The sequence below is a fragment of the Panulirus ornatus genome, chromosome 12 (assembly GCF_036320965.1).
Source record: "Panulirus ornatus isolate Po-2019 chromosome 12, ASM3632096v1, whole genome shotgun sequence".
Taxonomy (NCBI): domain Eukaryota; kingdom Metazoa; phylum Arthropoda; class Malacostraca; order Decapoda; family Palinuridae; genus Panulirus; species Panulirus ornatus.
In genome coordinates, this window is record NC_092235.1 from 70,235,005 (window position 1) to 70,259,443 (window position 24,439).

Genomic DNA, 24,439 nt, shown 5'->3' on the forward strand with positions numbered 1-24,439 from the left:
ATTGGTAACATCTGTTTCATGTTATTGATCATTGGTAACATCTGTTTCATGTTATTGATCATTGGTAACATCTGTTTCATGTTAATGATCATTGGTAACATCTGTTTCATGTTATTGATCATTGGTAACGTCTGTTTCATGTTATTGATCATTGGTAACATCTGTTTCATGTTATTGATCATTGGTAACATCTGTTTCATGTTACTGATCATTGGTAACGTCTGTTTCATGTTAATGATCATTGGTAACATCTGTTTCATGTTATTGATCATTGGTAACGTCTGTTTCATGTTACTGATCATTGGTAACATCTGTTTCATGTTATTGATCATTGGTAACATCTGTTTCATGTTAATGATCATTGGTAACATCTGTTTCATGTTATTGATCATTGGTAACGTCTGTTTCATGTTATTGATCATTGGTAACATCTGTTTCATGTTAATGATCATTGGTAACATCTGTTTCATGTTACTGATCATTGGTAACGTCTGTTTCATGTTATTGATCATTGGTAACATCTGTTTCATGTTATTGATTATTGGTAACGTCTGTTTCATGTTATTGATCATTGGTAACATCTGTTTCATGTTATTGATCATTGGTAATATCTGTTTCATGTTATTGATCATTGATAACATCTGTTTCATGTTAATGATGATTGGTAACATCTGTTTCATGTTACTGATCATTGGTAACATCTGTTTCATGTTAATGATCATTGGTAACATCTGTTTCATGTTACTGATCATTGGTAACGTCTGATTCATGTTATTGATCATTGGTAACATCTGTTTCATGTTACTGATTATTGGTAACGTCTGTTTCATGTTATTGATCATTGGTAACATCTGTTTCATGTTATTGATCATTGGTAACATCTGTTTCATGTTATTGATCATTGATAACATCTGTTTCATGTTAATGATGATTGGTAACATCTGTTTCATGTTACTGATCATTGGTAACGTCTGTTTCATGTTATTGATCATTGGTAACATCTGTTTCATGTTATTGATCATTGGTAACATCTGTTTCATGTTATTGATCATTGGTAACGTCTGTTTCATGTTATTGATCATTGGTAACGTCTGTTTCATGTTACTGATCATTGGTAACGTCTGTTTCATGTTATTGATCATTGGTAACGTCTGTTTGATGTTATTTGTCATTGGTAACATCTGTTTCATGTTATTGATCATTGGTAACGTCTGTTTCATGTTATTGATCATTGGTAACGTCTGTTTCATGTTATTGATCATTGGTAACGTCTGTTTCATGTTATTGATCATTGGTAACATCTGTTTCATGTTACTGATCATTGGTAACGTCTGTTTCATGTTATTGGTCATTGGTAACATCTGTTTCATGTTATTGATCATTGGTAACGTCTGTTTCATGTTATTGATCATTGGTAACGTCTGTTTTAGGTTATTTATCATTGGTAACGTCTGTTTCATGTTATTGATCATTGGTAACGTCTGTTTCATGTTATTGGTCATTGGTAACGTCTGTTTCATGTTATTGGTCATTGGTAACGTCTGTTTCATGTTAGTGATAATTGGTAACATCTGTTTCAGGTTCATCTTCTGATGAATCTTTTCATTGCGCCAAGTCCTCACTCTGCCTGCATCTGTGTACGTGGAAATCACCTCCTACGTCTGACCGATCATGGCACAAGTTTGTCTTCATCCCGACCAATCTTCAGTCAGACTTCCTTTCACTTGAATAGATTTCCTGCTATAGTGTCGTCGTCAGTCTGTGTGTCGTCGTCAGTGTGTGTCGTCAATCTGTGTGTCGTCGTCAGTCTGTGTGTCGTCGTCAGTCTGTGTGTCGTCGTCAGTCTGTGTGTCGTCGTCAGTCTGTGTCGTCGTCAGTCTGTGTGTCGTCGTCAGTCTGTGTGTCGTCGTCAGTCTGTGTCGTCGTCAGTCCGTGTGTCGTCGTCAGTCTGTGTCGTCGTCAGTTTGTGTCGTCGTCAGTCTGTGTCGTCGTCAGTCTGTGTGTCGTCGTCAGTCTGTGTGTCGTCGTCAGTCCGTGTGTCGTCGTCAGTCTGTGTGTCGTCGTCAGTGTGTGTCGTCAATCTGTGTGTCGTCGTCAGTCCGTGTGTCGTCGTCAGTCTGTGTCGTCGTCAGTCCGTGTGTCGTCGTCAGTCTGTGTGTCGTCGTCAGTCTGTTTGTCGTCGTCAGTCCGTGTGTCGTCGTCAGTCTGTGTGTCGTCGTCAGTGTGTGTCGTCAATCTGTGTGTCGTCGTCAGTCCGTGTGTCGTCGTCAGTCTGTGTGTCGTCGTCAGTCTGTGTGTCGTCGTCAGTCTGTGTGTCGTCGTCAGTCCGTGTGTCATCATCAGTCCGTGTGTCGTCGTCAGTCTGTGTCGTCGTCAGTCCGTGTGTCGTCGTCAGTCTGTGTGTCGTCGTCAGTCTGTTTGTCGTCGTCAGTCCGTGTGTCGTCGTCAGTCTGTGTGTCGTCGTCAGTGTGTGTCGTCAATCTGTGTGTCGTCGTCAGTCCGTGTGTCGTCGTCAGTCTGTGTGTCGTCGTCAGTCTGTGTGTCGTCGTCAGTCTGTGTGTCGTCGTCAGTCCGTGTGTCATCATCAATCTGTGTGTCGTCGTCAGTCTGTGTCGTCGTCAGTCTGTGTGTCGTCGTCAGTCTGTGTGTCGTCGTCAGTCTGTGTCGTCGTCAGTCTGTGTGTCGTCGTCAGTCTGTGTGTCGTCGTCAGTCTGTGTCGTCGTCAGTCTGTGTGTCGTCGTCAGTCTGTGTCGTCGTCAGTCTGTGTCGTCGTCAGTCTGTGTGTCGTCGTCAGTCTGTGTCGTCGTCAGTCTGTGTGTCGTCGTCAGTGTGTGTCGTCGTCAGTCTGTGTGTCGTCGTCAGTGTGTGTCGTCAATCTGTGTGTCGTCGTCAGTCTATGGTATTCCCTGTACAGTCGTCTCCACACCAGCGGTGTAGATAACGTAATGTAGTGGTGGGAGGATAGAGACCCAGGCTGCACGTCAACCACCGCGTCGCTTCCAATCTTTGTGTCCGCGTGTGTGTGTGTGTGTGTGTGTGTATGTGTGTGTGTAAGACAGTCCGTTGGCCACCCACATATTCCGTATCCTGTGCCGGAAACTTTTCTTTGCCTAACACTTCTGTTATGTGGTACTGTATCGAGAACTTTTTGCAATTCTAAGTGAATTACGTACAAAAGATTAAAGTAGCTGAAAATGCCATTCCTGTAAATCACTTGGAGCCATATCCTGGTAGGACTCTCGGGCAGACGTGCTTAAGCGATACCTCCCCGTACGAAAGGACGGGAGACGGGAACCCGGCGCTCCTACCCGTTTGTGGATCGTCACTGAACGACTCCGTGAGCGTAAGTCAGTAGTTTTAAGTTCAGTCGAGAAGGAACATTGAACAATGAACAGGGTGTGGCATCGGGGTCTCACTCCAAGATCCCCTCTGTTAGCTTCCCTCCCTCACTCTGCTCCTTCATATCTAGCTTCCTCTTTGCTCTCACATTTAAGATGGTTCCAGCTCTGCATCCTTACTTAACAGAGTTGAGTTGAAAACGGTCCGCCTTATAAACTGTCCCAGGCTAACTTCCAAACTTGGCTCCCTTGCCCTACGCCACGATGTTGGTTCACTTCCCCTCTTCTGTAGGTATTACTTTCGTTTTTGTTCCCGAGAGGTGGCTGCTTGTGTGCCCACACCACCACCTAAACCTCGCAATACTCGCCAAGCTGTTGCGTCACATGATTATTGTGTGGCAATCGGCAACTCCAGGGTGGGCCGTTTTGATACATTCGTCTTTCCCTACACGTTGAAGCTCTGGAACTCTCTACCTTCTCATGTCTTTCCCAATAACTATGACCTGCCACACATTTCAAAAGCCAGGTTCTTCACTTCCTCCAAAATTCGTAAATACTTTCCCTTGTCTTTTCTGTTTCCGTTTCATAATTCTCTCTATATTTCAATTAAGGCCCGACCTTGATGTGGACTGTTGTCCGTGACTGCTGCCTTCAACATGATCAAGAAAATAGTTTTGAGGCAAGAGTGAACATATATGAACTGAGAGCGTGAGGTGCAGCGCAGTCAACACTGCTTTATGGCTAATTTACCGCTTGCTTCCTGCCTCGCCTCAAGCATGAACACGTCTCCTTCACAACACCCAAGTCTTTCAGAGACACAATTAAACCAATTAAACTAAACCTACAGGGAAAATTCTCTCTCTCTCTCTCTCTCTCTCTCTCTCTCTCTCTCTCTCTCTCTCTCTCTCTCTCTCTCTCTCTCTCTCTCTCTCTCTCTCTCTCTCTCTATATATATATATATATATATATATGATATGATATGATATGGTATAGTCCATCCTCCGCGAGGCGTGTTTATAAACAAGAGTCAAGGGGAGAAGGACTCGAACCCAGGCATGCGTGATCCACATCAGGAACGTTAGTCACTGCTCCACAACCTGCATCATAAACGTTGTTATTTCTGATTTGATCAACTTTTCTGTATGGAATGATATGACGCACGTACGTCAGGTCATGGCTGTGACCTGACTCCTGGTCAGTGGGCAGTCAACCTCTCAATCATTGGTCAGGTTTGGAAACATTAAGACACGTATGGGGGTGAAAGTGGTCATCCCCCAGAGTGAGAGTGAGGCAGTATGCCGCCTCTCACAACTCAGGAACCTTGAGAACGTGGAAACCTTCCTCTGATAATCTGTAACATGACATTTCACCAATCACCAGGAGCACGGATGACCCTGTGACCTGTACGTGACCCAGGCGTGACGTGTGTGTTCAGGGGTTGGGGTCATCAGCCTGGGTCACCAGGTGCATGACTCGGGCTCAGCATCAGCCGTTACACAGCGGTTCCTGGGTGGAAGCATGCACGAGAGAACGCCGGCGCGGTCGACCGAACACCGACCTACCTTCCTGCAGGAGGCCCACACACCGTCCTCACTTCCTGCTGAGGCTATGGTGGTGGAGAGGGTCGGTCATGGTGGGCTGAGGCTATGGTGGTGGAGAGGGTCGGTCATGGTGGGCTGAGGCTATGGTGGTGGAGAGGGTCGGTCATGGTGGGCTGAGACTATGGTGGTGGAGAGGGTCGGTCATGGTGGGCTGAGGCTATGGTCATTGGGATAAGTATCTTGTCTCGGAAAGTCATCTTGCTACCTATAACCCCCCGCCCCCCACTCCGCAACCCACCCTTCCCCACCACCAGCGCAGTCTTTCCCAACTCACAGGCCTGCGTGCCCACCATTCCTTCTTGGATTCTCGACGTAAAAACCTGGTTGGCCTGGCGGGTGGGAGTTTGCCTTTCTCTTTGCTTTGTGTAGTTCCTTCATCATTTTTTTTTGTCTGGTCTTTGTTAACATCATTTGTTGTTCTGCTTCTCACAGGACAAGTTGAATCACATGTGTAGAATGTTCCCTTACATAACTCCGGGTCATGGTGTACCTGGGGAGAGCTGTGTACCCTGTATCTGGGGAAGACTGGAGCTTGTGTCTGGGGGAGGATGTGTACCTTACACACGCATCCCCCCAGAGAACTATATATCGTATGTCTGGGGGAGGATGTGTACCTTCTACACGCATCCCCCCAGAGAACTATATATCGTATGTCTGGGGGAGGATGTGTACCTTACACACGCATCCCCCCAGAGAACTATATATCGTATGTCTGGGGGAGGATGTGTACCTTCTTCACGCTACCCACTCCCCCCAAGACAAGTGCGTATCGTGTGTATTGGTAGTGTACCTTCTACACGCATCCCCAAAGAGAATTGTGTATCGTGTGCCCAGGGGAGGGTGTGAACCGGTCCTCCATCCCGGAGCCGTGTCCACAAAGCAGCGCCCTCCCTCACTACCTCCATCACACTAGCCTACACACACACAACCGTCTGAACCAAGGTGGTGCAGGTGTGCCAACACCTACAGCAGTGAGGGCAGCTCTAGGAGACAGCAGTAACCCTCACACTGTACTCCTTACACAGACATTGTTCGCCTCTCTGTCTCATTATGACCAGCCTGCTGGGCCAGTAGCCTGCTTGGCCAGTAGCCTGCTGGGCCAGTATTCTGCCGGGCCAGTATTCTGCCAGGCAGACAGACAGACAGACAGACAGAGGCAGAGATGTCGACACAATCACCTCCCGCACTACGTACATACAGTAGCCATACGTGACACATGATCCGAGGCCAGATCCCACACATGATCCCACGCCAGATCCCACACATGATCCCAGGACAGATCCCACACAAGATCCCAAGCCAGATCCCACACATGATCCCACGCCAGATCCTACACATGATCCCACGCCAGATCCTACACATGATCCCACGCCAGATCCCACACATGATCCCACGCCAGATCCTACACATGATCCCACGCCAGATCCCACAAATTAACCCAGGACAGATCCCACACAAGATCCCAGGCCAGATCCCACACATGATCCCAGGCCAGATCCCACACAAGATCGCTCACTATATAAGAAATTAAGAAACAAAATTTTATTTTTCACTTTATTTACAAAAGAATGAAAGATGATTACAACATAGACCCATACGTCGTGAGAAATAGTGAAGCACTTCTAGTGACGACCGGATCTGTGACGTCACAATGTCACTCACCGGTGTCGTCATTGCAATTCATGACGTCAGTCAACTGTTTTACGTCACACTGCCAACAGGCAGCGAAAGTCTACAGAGCCTGGAAACAGTGCCAAGGGCCCCAGCGGGAGCAGGGGGGAGGGCGTCATAGGGTCAGCCAAGGTTGGCGTTGTTGATGGAGGCGAGAGCCGTTGAGATGACTTGACACTGACGACGGAGATCAAAGGCCTGGCCCTATGTGTCGTTAAGAAGAGTTCACGTGAGGTCATTCAATGCACAAGGTCAAGAGACAAACACACATGACAGACATCTTCAATCAGAGAGGAAATAAGACTTTCACAAAAGTTTGGTAACTTTCATCTTGACTATATAACATTACTCTCAGATAATTAGCAAGAATGATGAAGTTTCATAATGATTGGTCAGTTACAGTGTTATATTTATTGGATCATTCAACTTTTGGTTTTACTCTCAAGGTCAGTTTACTCAAGTGGACGACACAATTCATCGTAATAAGTCAGTTGAGTCTGTTAATTATATGTGTTATGGTTATCAGCCTGTAATGACCAGTGGACCAAACCACTCGAACATCTCTTGAACATCTGAGTGTCCAGGGTCAGGGCAGTCGTCCAGGTCGTCGTACAATGTCGTCCTGAGTGTCCAGGGTCAGGGCAGTCGTCCAGGTCGTCGTACAATGTCGTCCTGAGTGTCCAGGGTCAGGGCAGTCGTCCAGGTCGTCGTACAATGTCGTCCCGAGTGTCCAGGGTCAGGGTAGTCGTCCAGGTCGTCGTACAATGTCGTCCTGAGTGTCCAGGGTCGGGGTAGTCGTCCAGGTCGTCGTACAATGTCGTCCCGAGTGTCCAGGGTCAGGGCAGTCGTCCAGGTCGTCGTACAATGTCGTCCTGAGTGTCCAGGGTCAGGGTAGTCGTCCAGGTCGTCGTACAATGTCGTCCTGAGTGTCCAGGGTCAGGGTAGTCGTCCAGGTCGTAGAGACAGACGTGGGTAACATCATGCAGGTGTTGATACTGACTGTAAATCTTAGATACACGAAGCGTCATCTTAACACGATTCTTACGGTTCTGGGGTCAAATGATTTGGCGCAAGACGGTTTTAGGACACTTACCTCAGGGTAGGATGATCACAAAGCTCTCTCCCTCAGGACAGGTTGGTCTGAGGGACACCTGCCTCAGGACAAGTTGGTCTGAGGGACACCTGCCTCAGGACAAGTTGGTCTGAGGGACACCTACCTCAGGACAAGTTGGTCTGAGGGACACCTACCTCAGGACAAGTTGGTCTGAGGGACACCTACCTCAGGACAGGTTGGTCTGGGGGACACCTACCTCAGGACAGGTTGGTCTGAGGGACACCTGCCTCAGGACAAGTTGGTCTGAGGGACACCTACCTCAGGACAAGTTGGTCTGAGGGACACCTACCTCAGGACAAGTTGGTCTGGGGGACACCTACCTCAGGACAGGTTGGTCTGGGGGACACCTACCTCAGGACAAGTTGGTCTGGGGGACACCTACCTCAGGACAGGTTGGTCTGGGGGACACCGGGGCTGCCGCCCGCACGCCTCTGCTCTCGTCCATCCCGCCTGCAGCACCTCCAGCACCTACACTGAGGTCCGTTTGTGTTGGGGTGCTGGAAGGGAGGATCCTGAGGAGAGAAGGAGTGAGAGGTTAGGGGGAGGAAATCCTCAGCAGGGAGAGGGGTTCCTTGTTATATATTTGAGGCGTTGAAAGTGATAAGGGATGGCTCATCATCCTCATATCATTCCTTAAAACACTGTGCCTCATTCTTGTCCTTTTGCACATTCAACTTTCCTGTGTGATACACTGCATCATACACTGCTTGACGATCCTCCTCATACCTTACTTTACATTGCCATCATACACTATGTGATGATTGTCCTCATAGCCTGCTTCACACTCCCCTCATACATTATTTGACAATATTCCTCATGTTCTACTTCATACTCCCCTCATACTTTGCTCCATACTCCCTCATACCCTGTTTCATACTTCCTTCATACCGTGCTTCATACTGCCTGCTCCTCATACATTGTCTCATACTCTCCCTCACACGCCACATTATACCCTGTGCCATACCATTTTTCAAACACCTCCCGTTCATATGCCTCATAATTCACTTTATAAACTGAGTCAAACACCGCCTCATATATCGCCTTCTCCACTCATACTCTGGCAGACTTACCACCCTGTTCTACATCCTACCCCAGGTGGTGGTGGTGGTGGTGTTGAGGACAGATGGTGGTGGTGAAGGAAGACTCACGTGTGACGACATTTGGCGTTCACGTCTCGTCTGGCTCCTGAGCGGCAGGTGACCAAGCGGGTGTCGATCAGGTTCCCCGGTAGGAAGTGAGGTAGTGTCATCCCTCTCCTCACCCGCCGGAGGTCGCCTGACCTCACAACACTTGGGCTCCAGCTAAAGGGGACCCCAGGTGAGCTCATACGACCAGGCAGTGTGCTCAAAAGGCCCTCAGCTGACACCATGTCCTGGGATGTTGAGTCTTGGGAGCTCTGGGCTGACGATATGTCCGGGGTGAATAGGTCTTTTGGGCTGAGGGCTGACCCCACATCCCGATTGAGAGCAGTTATAGATTTTGGGAGGGGTTCCTGGGGCAGCTCAGGCGGCATGGACGTCGTCAGGAAGGTCCTGGAGAGAAGATCTGTCCCGCTATAAACAAGAAGTCAGAGTTAAGTTGAGGAAGTGTTCTGGCCCCCACTCTGGCACAAGGTCGCATCTACAGAAGATAATGACTAAAATTTCCTTACTTTTCCGTTCGTCTTGATCCAATTATCTAGATACTAAAGATAGAGTAAGTGACCAAGAAAATATCATCTTATAATCTTAAACACCAGCGCTTCTGCTCCTCGTTTTTATAACTCTCGATGGTTTGTGTTGTCAGCATATGACCCTACCTCCCGCTGGGCCAGACCTCCACCAAGGGCATGGCACCAACATCCGTCGGAATCATAAAGAGTACAAATGGTTGAAATACATAATATTCAGAAGACGTTTCAACTAGAAGGAATACCATGTTTTTCTTAGTTCCTAACAGCATGACAAGGTAAAGAAAGCAATATTTGACTTATGTGAGATACATAACAACATCTTAATTCATATACAAGTACTGAGCTTGTTGCTGTATGTAGGAAGCGAGGCGATGATATGGTAACAGTGTGGTTACCTGACCCATATTGTGTTCATTACAGCCACTTTGTCATGGGTCTAAGAAGCAAGCTGTCCATGATATGGTCCAGTGGTCTGTTAGCGCGTGTGTGTCGATGTCACACGGCGTCAGATGGCGCCCCTCAGGTAGCTACGACCCCGGGTCAGGTCAGGAACAACACCAATCAGCTGGTGCGGGTTGACACCATTTTAGGGAGACCCTGCCATGCACTACAACTGTCCACGGAGAGTGTCAGGAAGTCACTCACTAGTTTGTCATGATTCAACTGGGTCAAGACTGTGACCCACACACCTCTCTTGCGCCACCTACCTCGCCTGACTCATCTACTTCTCCTGACTCACCTACCTCTCCTGACTCAACAACCTCTCCTGTCCATCTCCTGACCCTACCTCTCCTGACCCACCTGCATCTGACCTACCTACCTGTCCTGACTCACTTACCTCTCCTAACTTACCTGCGCAGCGCGTACCACACTGGGCAGGTACACACCTGACTCCCACCACCATCACCGGTAGTAACACTCTGGACTGGACCCCAAGATGGCGCCATCTATGGAGTCAGAGTGCGTCAGTCAGTCGCAGACCCTTGATCGGCCAGTCTACATCATTCACTCAGCAGCCATCATTTGGGTGGTCAGGTCACCGAAGCAAGACCCCTGCCATACTTACCTGAAACCGGAAAACTTTTCTCCGTCATGAGCCGTGAGCGCTAAAGAGATGGCGGCGTCCAGGTCGCGGGCACTGTCAGGACTGAGGTCGTACGGCGTGTTGCCTCTGAGGGTGACCATGGCCACCAGCTCCCCTGAAACTACTCTCTCAATTACTGTCTTCCTCGCCCCGTGGCCAGAGTGGCTGCCACGGTGAGGAAGGCCCGTCCCCAGAGGTTTCTCTCGGGTGCCTCCTGCTGTTGGTGGTCTGTATAAGGCCCGAGCCATGGTCAGTGGTCGCATAGTCAGTGGTCTCCTGGGCAGTGGCACTTTATCCCTAAAATGTTGTTGCAGAGAGTCCTTAACCAGGGGCCCCCGCGCTACTGGGCCAACTGGTACTGGCCCCTTGGTCCTCAGGCCAGAAACAGGGACGCCCACCCCGTGCCTCACCTCCCCCAGTACCGTGTCGTGCTGGACCAGGGGTCCTCGCACCCCTGTGTGACACGTGGTTCTCCTGGTTGGGTCTTGTCCTCGTATTCTGGCCTCCTGGTCCGGTTCGGTCTCCACTGCAGGAGGGTCTAGCTCCCCGCCGGTAAGCTGCTCTTCCAGAAGCCCCAGCTGGCTGTTCTCGCGAGAGGCCTCGGGCGAGATGTTGGGTATGAATGGTCCGTAAAACTCCTGGAAGAAGGCAAGCGTCTCGTTGTCCAGGACGATGTAACCGGCGTCTTCCAGGGTGATGCAGGCGCCCCGCAGGGATCCCAGTCCCAGGCCGTACAGCGTCCCAGGACCACATATGCCACCGCCCTCCTGCCGGCAGAGATACCAACGTAACACACACACACAAACACACACACACACACACACACACACACACACACTGTTGCTAATTCTTAAATCATAATTGTCACATACACCTAGACATAAATCTAGACATAGACCCAGACAGTCCCAGACACTGACCTAGACGTAGATACATAGAGAACACAACTGCCAATCTTAAGATTTCTTCTCAGTCAGTAGCAATCATAGTAGTAACTTTGTGTGAGTCTATGTGGGAAGAGAACCAAGCAAATAAGTATCAGTAAAGTGATCAATGTCCACCTCATTGTGGTAGTTGCATGAAGAGTTTTGGGATATGTTATGTCAGTACATGTAGTGTTGTAGGCATGAATGACGTCCACAACTTACACGAAAGTGTAAATCTTGGAAATGGTGGAGGGTCGTTAAGACTGAGGTGGGAGGCCGTGCGTATATAATTTGTTAGTGAGAGGGGCTACCTGTTAGTGCAGGTCGGTCAAGGGTAGGTAAGGGTTAAATTAGTAATTTCCACTAAAGCGTTAGTGGTTTTTTATGAAGTGGTTTGGATGGGAGGAGTCGGGTACTAAACAATCAACCTCACCACGTTGACCCTCACACACAATTACCTCTCCTTCCACACACTCAACGCCAGCAGGAGCATAGTCCATGACCCACCCCATGACTCATATCATCGTTCTATCATCTCCTACCACTAAAGCACTACACTTCCCACAGGTCATCCCCGTTCGAGCCCACATTCAACCCCTTCTTCACTTCAGTGCCTTACTCTGTCCACATCAACCATTAGACTCCTCCCTTCATACACTAGTAGACTCACACCCCAGCCGCTGGGGTTGTGAACAACTGACTCATCTGCTCTTCCCACACCTCCCGCATGTTGTTACCTGGCCAAGCTGGTAACAGCGGCCTTCTAGGTGTGAGGGAACGAAGGGCAGCTCAGCGGGACGCCTCCGTAGGTTCTGGCCGCCGCAGGGGTCCGGCAGGCACTCTTGACGGAGGGTGAAATCCCGGAACCAGAGCACCTGACGAAGGGGAGAAGGGTTAGTCCAGGCTACTGCAGGGGAGGGAGCTCTTCCTCTGCGTCTCCAACGATATGCCAAGACTAAATGATAAACCTTAACAAAACCGGAAGGAAACTGATGTGGATGAAGAACAGTCAGACATATTGACCACACGCTAGACATATTGACCATACAACACACATATTGACCACACGCCGTACATGTTGACCATACAGCACATATTGACCACACGCCAGACATGTTGACCATACAGTACACATACTGACCACACGCCAGACATGTTGGCCATACGGCACACATACTGACCCCACATCAGACATGTTGACCATACAGCACACATACTGACCACACGCCAGACATGTTGACCATACAGCACACATATTGACCACACGCCAGACATGTTGACCATACAGCACACGAACTGACCACACGCCAGACATGTTGACCATATTGCAGACATATTGACCACACGCCAGACATGTTGACCATACAGCACATACTGACCACACGCCAGACATGTTGACCATACAGCACACAAGCTGACCACATGCCAGACATGTTGGCCATACGGCACACATACTGACCACACATCAGACATGTTGACCATACAGCACTTATACTGACCACACGCCAGACATGTTGACCATACAGCACAAATACTGACCACACGCCAGACATGTTGACCATACAGCACACATATTGACCACACGCCAGACATGTTGACCATACAGTGCATATTGACCACACGCCAGACATGTTGACCATACAGCACACATATTGACCACACGCCAGACATGTTAGCCATACAGCACACATGCTGACCACACGCCAGACATGTTGACCATACAGCACACATACTGACCACACGCCAGACATGTTGACCATACATCACACATATTGACCACACTCCAGACATGTTGACCATACAACACACATATTGACCACACGCCAGATATGTTAACCATACAGCACACATACTGACCACACGCCAGACATGTTAACCATACAGCACACATATTGACCACACACCAGACATGTTGACCATACAGCATACATACAGACCACACTCCAGACATGTTGACCATATAGCAGACATATTAACCACACGCCAGACTTGTTGACCATACAGCACACATATTGACCACACGCCAGACATGTTGACCATACTGCACACATATTGACCACACGCCAGACATGTTGACCATACAGTACACATACTGACCACACGCCAGACATGTTGACCATACAGCACACATATTGACCACACGCCAGACATGTTGACCATATAGCACACATACTGACCACACGCCAGACATGTAGACCAGATAGCAGACATATTGACCACACGCCAGACGTGCTGACCATACAGCACACATACTGACCACTCGCCAGACATGTTGACCATACAGCACATATATTGACCACACGCCAGACATGTTGATCATACAGCACACATACTGACCACACGCCATACATATTGACCATACAGCAGACATACTGACCACACGCCAGACATATTGACCAGACATCAGACATACTGACCACACGCCAGACATATTACCAGACAGGCAGATATATTGGCCACACGCCATACATATTGACCATACAGCAGATATACTGACCACACGCCAGACATATTGACCACACGCCAGGCATATTGACCACACTCCAAACATGCTGACCATACAGCAGACATATTGACCACACGCCAGACATGTTAACCATACAGCAGACATACTGACCACATCCAGACATATTAACCACACGCCAGACATGTTAACAGTCCAGCAGACATATTGACCACATGCCAAACATATTGACCATAGCCAGACATATTGACCACACGTCAGATATATTGAACATACGCCAGACATATTGACCACAATCCAGACATATTGACCGTACGCCGGATATATTCACCACACTCCAGACATATTGAACATACCCCAGACATGATTAACATACGCCATACATACTGAACACACGCCAGACGTATCAAACATACGCCAGACATATTAGCCATACGCCAGACATATGAAAGAAAATATTGAAAAGACAAATTGTGTCAATTGCTAACGGAGAGGACAGAATGTCTTCTCCAGATGAATGTGGGACCAGCAATACACGGATGGTAAAGTTAAGACGTGTATTGACCCAATGATCACACGCACAGGGGGTGGGGTGGGCTTGCACGGGTTGTGGGGTCGGGAGATACAGGTTGTGGAGATAGATAAAGAGATGTCTCGTCTCATCAGTTTTGTGTCGTGACAGATGGTCAAGTTACGAAGACCAACTCAAATATTAATATGGTATGTGACACAAACAATGAAGTCAAAGAAAATATTCGCCAGACATGGTCTAAGTTACATGATAATGACAACTTTCAGAACGAGAGATAGAGAACTGATGATGAAATGTTCCCTCATACATAGAGGAACATGTGAGCCTGAATGGTATGGTCAACATCACAGTCATCCGAGGTCAAGAGGGTTGAAAGATCCAGTTACGTTGCACGAGGAAAGTCGAGGGAATGGATGGTATGAACCATCATGAGAGGTTAACAAGTGGAACTTTTAGTGTGAGGAAAGAGAAGTTGCTTGGTATCCTACACATAACATAATGAATGAATAACAATATGCAATTGTATCTAAACGTGACATGAAGGAAAAACTATTATCATTTCTGCAAGAAAACCTCGTAATATTCCAAAATGACAACATACAATCCATCATGAAGGACCAACGAGAGAGATAAGATAGTGTAGCACCCGGCCTGTCATGCCGTATGGAAACCGGACGTGGAATCAACATAAGATCATGTGAGAGAAGACTGAGTCATGGTTGAGAACAGCTCCAGGTGAGGGATCTGCCCACCATCAACTCCGTTATGCACCTGACGTAGCGGCACCGAACAACAGGTAGGACACGTGGTGGGCACTACGCGGTACCTCATGATGACGGCATTATCTCGTCATAAGTACAGGAAGTCATTAATGCCTCCCTCCTCACCTGTCCTGGGGGGCAGGCTGGGGTGGGAGCCAGGATGGGGAGACACAGGTCGTCGCCCAGGTCCAGGTCGCCCTCGTAAGTGCCGCCAGGACACTGGCAAACCGGGGTGCCGAACGCCGTCTGGTACAGGTCACGGCCCGCTGTGGGGAGGAGATTGGTCATGTAGGAGGGGGGGTAAAAGGGTGATGGCATGATATGATCAATGTGACACTTGTTCAGAGATGATGACTGTGTCGCGTGTGTGGGGGAGGGGGTGGGGACGGGTCTGGGCTGTCCAGAGTCATCAGTCCGACAGTAGCTTAATGGTCGTCTCTGCAACAACAACAACAACAACAACAACAACATGTGTGTGCCGTAGTTCCTTCCATTGATTGTGAGGTCAGCGGATGGTGAGGCAGGTCAGCCACCCACCTGTACAGAGGTGCGCCTCCCGGGGGTCGTGACACAGCTGGTCGCTGAAGACAAATATCCTGTCAGGGGCGCAGAGTCTAGGGGCGCAGTACCCCTGGCGGGTGTCAGCGTCCAGCAGGACGTACTCCGTCACGTTGCAGGGTCCCTGCGTCAGGAGCTGGTGGCATCCTCCGTCAGGTAGCCTCACCTGGTCCCTCGGGCAGGAGTCGATCCTCACGTCCCTTCCTGAAGAAGGAGGTTTAGTGAGGACCTACCAGCACGAAGACCTCATAACACCTCGCTGCACAGGTCCTCCAGTATTGGACATCCTGTATCATCATGTGGTATATCATCATCCTACTGTATCATAACATACATCCTGTATCATCATGTGGTATATCATCATCCTACTGTATCATAACATACATCCTGTATCATCATGTGGTATATCATCATCCTACTGTATCATAACATACATCCTGTATCATCATGTGGTATATCATCATCCTACTGTATCATAACATACATCCTGTATCATCATGTGGTATATCATCATCCTACTGTATCATAACATACATCCTGTATCATCATGTGGTATATCATCATCCTACTGTATCATAACATACATCCTGTATCATCATGTGGTATATCATCATCCTACTGTATCATAACATACATCCTGTATCATCATGTGGTATATCATCATCCTACTGTATCATAACATACTCTCTGGCACAAAGGTATAAACATACAAGACGCTGCTGCTGCTGCTGCTGCAGGAGACGGCCGTACCGTTATAATATCTGACGGAGGAAGGTAAGGTTGGCGGCCATGGTCCAAGGTGTGGCGGGCCAGATGCTCCCTGCTGGTCCTCTGTGGCCAGGGGGGCCGAGCCTGCTACTGGTGCTGAGGGCTCGCCTAGCACTCGGTCTCCTCTCAGTGTCCCACGTGGAGGACCACCTGGCAACACATGGTCTCGCTGTGTCCCACGTGGAGGACCACCTGGCAACACATGGTCTCGCTGTGTCCCACGTGGAGGACCACCTGGCAACACATGGTCTCGCTGTGTCCCACGTGGAGGACCACCTGGCAACACATGGTCTCGCTGTGTCCCACGTGGAGGACCACCTGGCAACACATGGTCTCGCTGTGTCCCACGTGGAGGACCACCTGGCAACACATGGTCTCGCTGTGTCCCACGTGGAGGACCACCTGGCAACACATGGTCTCGCTGTGTCCCACGTGGAGGACCACCTGGCAACACATGGTCTCGCTGTGTCCCACGTGGAGGACCACCTGGCAACACATGGTCTCGCTGTGTCCCACGTGGAGGACCACCTGGCAACACATGGTCTCGCTGTGTCCCACGTGGAGGACCACCTGGTAACACATGGTCTCGCTGTGTCCCACGTGGAGGACCACCTGGCAACACATGGTCTCGCTGTGTCCCACGTGGAGGACCACCTGGCAACACATGGTCTCGCTGTGTCCCACGTGGAGGATCTCTTTGTAGCTGTTTTTCTATGAGAGTCACTTGTTCTCCACCCACGGGGACTGTCTGTGTTGCAGGTGCCACAGGGGAGCCAGGTGACGGGGGGTCTGGTATAGTCTGTGGTGCAGGTGCCACAGGGGAGCCAGGTGACGGGGGGTCTGGTATAGTCTGTGGTGCAGGTGCCACAGGGGAGCCAGGTGACGGGGGGTCTGGTATAGTCTGTGGTGCAGGTGCCACAGGGGAGCCAGGTGACGGGGGGTCTGGTATAGTCTGTGGTGCAGGTGCCACAGGGGAGCCAGGTGACGGGGGAAGTGGGACTTGTCGCTTCGTTCTCGGGGCCATGGGGTCCTGGGGGATCAAGATATCAAAAATGAAACGAGCGATATACACCATGCACGTCTTACAGGCAGCATACATCATACACGTCTTACAGGCAGCATACATCATGCACGTTTTACAGGCAGCATACATCATGCACGTCTTACAGGCAGCATACATCATACGCGTCTTACAGGCAGCATACATCATGCATGTCTTACAGGCAGCATACATCATGCACGTCTTACAGGCAGCATACATCATGCACGTCTTACAGGAAGCATACATCATGCACGTCTTACAGGCAGCATACATCATGCTCGTCTTACAGGCAGCATACATCATACACGTCTTACAGGCAGCATACACCATGCACGTCTTACAGGCAGCATACATCATGCACGTCTTACAGGCAGCATACATCATACACGTCTTACAGGCAGCATACATCATGCACGTCTTACAGGCAGCATACATCATACACGTCTTACAGGCAGCATACATCATACACGTCTTACAGGCAGCATACATCATACACGTCTTACAGGCAGCATACATCATGCACGTCTTACAGGCAGCATAAATCATGCTCGTCTTACAGGCAGCATACATCATACACGTCTTACAGGCAGCATACATCATGCACGTCTTACAGGCAGCATAAATCATGCACGTCTTACAGGCAGCATACATCATACACGTCTTACAGGCAGCATACATCATACACGTCTTACAGGCAGCATACATCATGCTCGTCTTACAGGCAGCAAACATCATGCACGTCTTACAGGCAGCATACATCATGCACGTCTTACAGGCAGCATACATCATGCACGTCTTACAGGCAGCATACATCATGCTCGTCTTACAGGCAGCATACATCATACACGTCTTGCAGGCAGCATACATCATGCACGTCTTACAGGCAGCATACATCATGCACGTCTTACAGGCAGCATACATCATGCACGTCTTACAGGCAGCATACATCATGCTCGTCTTACAGGCAGCATACATCATACACGTCTTACAGGCAGCATACATCATGCACGTCTTACAGGCAGCATACATCATGCACGTCTTACAGGCAGCATACATCATACACGTCTTACAGGCAGCATACATCATGCATGTCTTACAGGCAGCATACATCATGCACGTCTTACAGGCAGCATACATCATGCACGTCTTACAGGAAGCATACATCATGCACGTCTTACAGGCAGCATACATCATGCTCGTCTTACAGGCAGCATACATCATACACGTCTTACAGGCAGCATACATCATGCACGTCTTACAGGCAGCATACATCATGCTCGTCTTAAAGGCAGCATACATCATACACGTCTTACAGGCAGCATACATCATGCACATCTTACAGGCAGCATACATCATCCACGTCTTACAGGCAGCATACATTTTGAGGGTGAGCGCTAACCTTGAGGATAAGACCCAGACACAGTAGCAGAGCCACAGCGATCATCTTGGCCATGTCTGCCTGGGACTGGTGTTGCGTCTGGTAAAATCACTCTTTCATCTGTGGCCTGTGAGCGTCCCTGGGCAGGTGTGGAGGTCCCGGTAGCCTCCAGTGTGTCAGTGTGATGAGGACAAACTGTCTACGAAGGTTATGATGACATCAGTCGTCATCTGCACTAGCCTCTCCTGCTGAAGGTGTTGAGGTAGAGGAGGAAACACTCGCAGCCCAGATGTGTCACGCCATCCAGACAGACGGATGAACCATGGGATTCATGAGTCTCACCTGCGAGTAATGACTCACGAGATGTGAGGTTCCATCTCAGCTTTCAATGTGTCATCAGTTTGTTAAGCCGACAAGACTGGAAACCATACAACTCTCAATCTTCTTATAACTGGAGGCTCGGAGACCACTTCCACAGACTGAGCCTCACTGGTCAGGGAACTCACGTGAACCAACAGCGGTAGACATAGAAAGTTCAAGAGTTTCAGAAAATGTATTCGGCAACTTCATTAAAGAAAGTATATATTGCAACTGTTTGGGAAACTTCTGAGGCGCAGCAGGAGGAGACCTGACAAGAATTATTGTTGTTACATCAGCAGCAGTTGTTTATGTTGTAGTTACATCAGCAGCAGTTGATTATGTTGTAGTTGTATCAGCAGCAGTTGATTATGTTGTAGTTGTATCAGCAGCAGTTGATTATGTTGTAGCGAGCGTCTGTTGCATGTGTTATGTCTGCTGGCGTGGCCTCTGGTGTGGGGCTGGGGTTCTCCTGAAGCAGATGTTGATCTTCCTCAGCAGGAGCCGCCCCAGTGTACTCCATTCCCTCCGCCGGTCCTCACATCAGTGATCATTTCATACAAGATCAACATCTTATGACCTAACTTAACTGATATTTTCTTGTATGTCTCTCTCGTGACCTCTGACCTGGAAAGAAAAAGAACAAGTTTATGAGTCGAGTCATTTAACAAGACTTGTAGCGTCCAGGAGGCCAGGGCAACAGATGCCACCACACCTCTCGGCTTTTCAAGAACAACACTGAAACAACTGATGATGAACGGCTTGAGCTACAACGATGATGAACGGCTTGAGCTACAACGATGATGAACGGCTTGAGTTACAATGATGAGATGAAACGTGCCAGGAAAACGTTATACTTGTACATACAATTCGTTATACTTGTACGTACAATTCGTTATACTTGTACATACAAGTCGTTATACTTGTACATACAAGTCGTTATACTTGTACATACAAGCCGATATACTTGTAGCCACACGCAGCTGTAATTGTAAATACAAACTGCTGATTACACACCAGCCTCTGTACTTGTAAACACAAGTTCTATACTAGTAGATACAAGGTTCTATACTTGTAGATACAAGGTTCTGTACTTGTAGATACAAGGTTCTATACTTGTAGATACAAGCTGCTATATATCGAAGTCTCTTGAATCAGATGTTGTTGGTCTGGCTTGAGAATAAATATTATGATGATGTTACACATCCAACATGATACAAAATTTCATTTTCTATATTGTCACCCAACTTCTTCCCCTCCTGTGTTATGTAAGACACGCACTCTCTCTGACAGCGTTGATCAGGATCGTTTTTAGAAACATGAATAAGAAAAGGTCCAGCATAATATTCCCAGCGAATATGAGGCTAAAAGCAGAATATGCTACTCAAGTGTTTTCAAGATAATTAAGGAAGCACAGTGAACTTAGAGAAGATCCACAGTAGGACAACAAATATGGTGCCACAGTTAAGATATATATACCATATTGTTGTTGACCATGACACATTCACGGGCCACCCGGGCTGGAGCGCTTAGGTTCAAATCCTTGTTGTGGCAATCAGTTCAGTTAACCTAGCCGTTCATCCTCCTCTAAAGAAATAGGTTCGATGGGGTATACATTTACCCATTCCGCATCAGTACAAAAGAATAAAAATCAACGCCCGCCAGCGGTGTGGCTGAGGGAGTGCTGGTGTGGCGGGCGGGCTTGTGGCAGGTGTCCAGCGGTGTGGCTGAGGGAGTGCTGGTGTGGCGGGCGGGAGGGTGTCTGGTGTCCAGTGGTGTGGCTGAGGGAGTGCTGGTGTGGCGGGCGGGCTGGTGGCTGGTGTCCACCGGTGTGGCTGAGGGAGTGCTGGTGTGGCGGGCGGGCTTGTGGTTGGTGTCCAGTGGTGTGGCTGAGGGAGTGCCGGTGTGGCGGGCGGGCTTGTGGCTGATGTCCACCGGTGTGGCTGAGGGAGTGCTCGTGTGGCGGGCGGGCGGGCTGGTGGCTGGTGTCCAGCGGTGTGGCTGAGGGAGTGCTCGTGTGGCGGGTGGGCTGGTGGCTGGTGTCCAGCGGTGTGGCTGAGGGAGTGCTGGTGTGGCGGGCGGGAGGGTGTCTGGTGTCCAGTGATGTGGCTGAGGGAGTGCTGGTGTGGCGGGCGGGCTGGTGTCTGGTGTCCAGTGGTGTGGCTGAGGGAGTGCTGGTGTGGCGGGCGGGCTGGTGGCTGGTGTCCACCGGTGTGGCTGAGGGAGTGCTGGTGTGGCGGGCGGGCTGGTGGCTGGTGTCCAGTGGTGTGGCTGAGGGAGTGCTGGTGTGGCGGGCGGGCTGGTGGCTGGTGTCTAGCGACATGTGTTCACCAGCCAGGTCCTGCATGACCTCCTTCAACATGTGTGGCACTCTGATGTTAGCAGCTAGTGTGGTAACTTGACTGAACTTACATAACTGTGTCTGGTCAAGTGGTGTCAACTAGTATGTATGTATGTATGTATGTATGTATGTATGTATGTATGTATGTATGTACATATGTATGTATGTATGCATGTACATATGTATGTATGTTTATTGGAACGAGTGTGTGCCATATGGTGAGGGAACCAGGCTAAGATCTGAACTACCATGAGACATGAATCATTATGTAGTGAACAATGATACATAGTTTGAGAGGCACAAGACAAACATATGTCATGAGTGACTGATGAAGTCGGCTCACCTCAGCCTCCACTCCAAGGAAACCGGTTTTCTTTGTTGAGGTTTCACCTGGTGGCAGGTCACCAGGCTGACCAGTCAGGTGGCCATCTTACACCATACCATGACCTAATGTCTTGTTCATGATACAGTTCCACAGTGCAGGCAGTTCTCTGGGCCCAGGTAATGGGCCAACCAGCTCTCCATAACAAGGCTAAAGCTGTTCCACAAATAAGAATTAAGATGATATGATCAGTTAACAATATTTCTGTATCTTTACATGACGTACATATCTATATTTGAGTTCCTGACCTTCGTGTAGTTATCGACCTACTCACCTCCACCTGACCAACCCTCCCAGTACCTGGCCCACAGTGACCGTCGACCATAACCAGCGATCGTGTTTGTCACCTCACCTCCCCCGTCACTCCCTCCTCCACCCAATCCCGACTCAGGTTTTTTTTTTATTGCCTAACACACACATACACACACACACACACACACACACACACACACACGGATCGCTGGGACTTAGTCCAAAACTCACTCTCTCAGTGTAGCGCCTCGCGCTTGACAGCACAACTCGCACAACTGACCATTCATCTTTCTTCTTATGATGAAAATCTTGACAGAACATTACTGAGTGACTGTCCAGTGAGGGACTGGGAGGGTGAGGTCGCTGATGCAGGAAGGTCGGCCCTTCCGAGTGAACCCATGAGCATTATCAAACGACTGTGACCCTCCCATCTCCTCACACAGTGCACCTTAACTTGCTTCTTCCTCACTTCATTTTGCAACATTTGCGGTTTAAAGACTAATCTCCATTTGGTAGATGATCATTTCTCCGTTGCTTCCCTTGATATTCTAGTTTACTGAAGTCCAGCTGTACCAGACTCCTCCTCTGAGCTCAGTACTGATCAGTTTCCAACCATAATGTGCACCACCAGTTATGCCATCATGGCGGCTACTCTGACACAAAAGCTTTTAGCACTCAGTTATAACTTTAAGTTTCATGTGTTATCGCCCAATTCCTCTATGTAAAACTCAGAGTATATGACTTACTGCATGAAGCATTACTCTCATCACAACCACTTGCTGAATCCTCTGAGCAAAAAAAGATTCAATGTTCACCACAAGGATGGGTTAGGTTTGGCTCAGGTTGATCTCTACGGAACCCAGGATTTTTCTCTTCCTCTCCTTAACGATCCAGAGTTATCAAGTAAACATCCAGCATCAGTTCATGACCGACACGACCGCTCTATCTTGATCTATAAGCTTCTCCCTCTATCATCACATTAAGCTTCTCCCTCTATCATCACATTATCCACATGATCACCAGGTATATCCACATAATCACCAGGTATATCCACATAATCACCAGGTATATCCACATAATCACCAGGTATATCCACATAATCACCAGGTATATCCACATAATCACCAGGTATGTCCACATAATCACCAGGTATATCCACATAATCACCAGGTATGTCCACATAATCACCAGGTATATCCACATAATCACCAGGTATATCCACATAATCACCAGGTATATCCACATAATCACCAGGTATATCCACATAATCACCAGGTATATCCACATAATCACCAGGTATATGGACACGTGGGAGGTGAGCGGGTGTGGCCCTCCGTAGCCAACACTCGCGACCATACTGACAACAGTAGGTCATTGTAGCACTCGCTTGCCCCGCTTGTGACGTCACACATGCTCTATGATGTATCACCATTAATAACCGTATGACGTCATAATCTGGTGCGTTTGTGCATGCCCTTACGATGACATCATACATACATATGGGTGAGGAATGATGAGAATGTCACATAATGTTAGTAACGCTGTCGACGATAGTTTGGGCCGAACGCGTTACACAGAGAAGGTACAACCACAACACAACATGAAATGTACCAGAGCAATACAACCCTGGGCTCACCACACGATGGTTGCAATAATAACAACATATAACTTACTAACTCTAAATCTGTTTTCGTTTGTGACATCCTGAGGTGAGACGGACGCCCCCAGCGGGGACTCCTGCCCCAGCTGCTCCTCCTCCGGTGGGGCGGGAGGGAGAGTGGACCCACAGTGGGCACCCGCGTAGGGACTGTGATCAGTTTATAAACTGGTGATGTGGTTGGTTACACTGACAGAGAATCCAACATGGCGGTGGCCCCACCGGTCAAGAGGAAGACAGGTCTGTCATGATAATGGAATATAATACTTGATAACAAGAACTGTAAACCTCATGATTATGATGAAGCCTTACCTCCTCCTCCTCCTCCTGCTGCTCCAGCCAGGCTGCCTGTACAGACGACCTGCCTGCCTGCTACAGGTCACCTGCGGTCACTCTCATCCTGTACCTGTTGTTACAACTGATGTTATAAGGCAATAAATGAGAAAGGGTTTTGGTGACCGTCGAGGGTTGTGGTGACCGTCGAGGGTTGTAGTGACCGTCGAGGGTTGTGGTGACCGTCGAGGGTTGTAGTGACCGTCGA

At 48.8% G+C, this 24,439-nt stretch overlaps 1 protein-coding gene across 5 annotated transcripts; it reads right to left on the reverse strand.

Moving 5' to 3' along the window:
* Window positions 1-6,479: 6,479 nt before the first annotated feature.
* Window positions 6,480-24,439, reverse strand: LOC139752224 (uncharacterized). Of its 5 annotated transcripts, XM_071668238.1 has the most exons (11): window positions 23,535-23,608; window positions 21,951-22,145; window positions 18,931-19,893; window positions 16,472-17,519; window positions 15,701-15,925; window positions 15,290-15,429; window positions 12,144-12,281; window positions 10,463-11,247; window positions 8,873-9,277; window positions 8,107-8,236; window positions 6,480-6,814 (listed from the first exon to the last, which is right to left on the reverse strand). In XM_071668238.1, exons 3-11 carry the CDS (start codon window positions 18,982-18,984, stop codon window positions 6,734-6,736), a joined length of 3,006 nt encoding a protein of 1,001 aa, XP_071524339.1. In that variant the 5' UTR covers window positions 18,985-19,893; window positions 21,951-22,145; window positions 23,535-23,608; the 3' UTR covers window positions 6,480-6,733. The 5 variants fall into 5 exon arrangements, with proteins under 5 accessions (XP_071524339.1, XP_071524341.1, XP_071524340.1 ...); XM_071668240.1 differs by lacking the exons at window positions 21,951-22,145; window positions 23,535-23,608 and adding an exon at window positions 24,211-24,439; XM_071668239.1 differs by lacking the exon at window positions 21,951-22,145 and having other exon boundaries at window positions 23,535-23,610.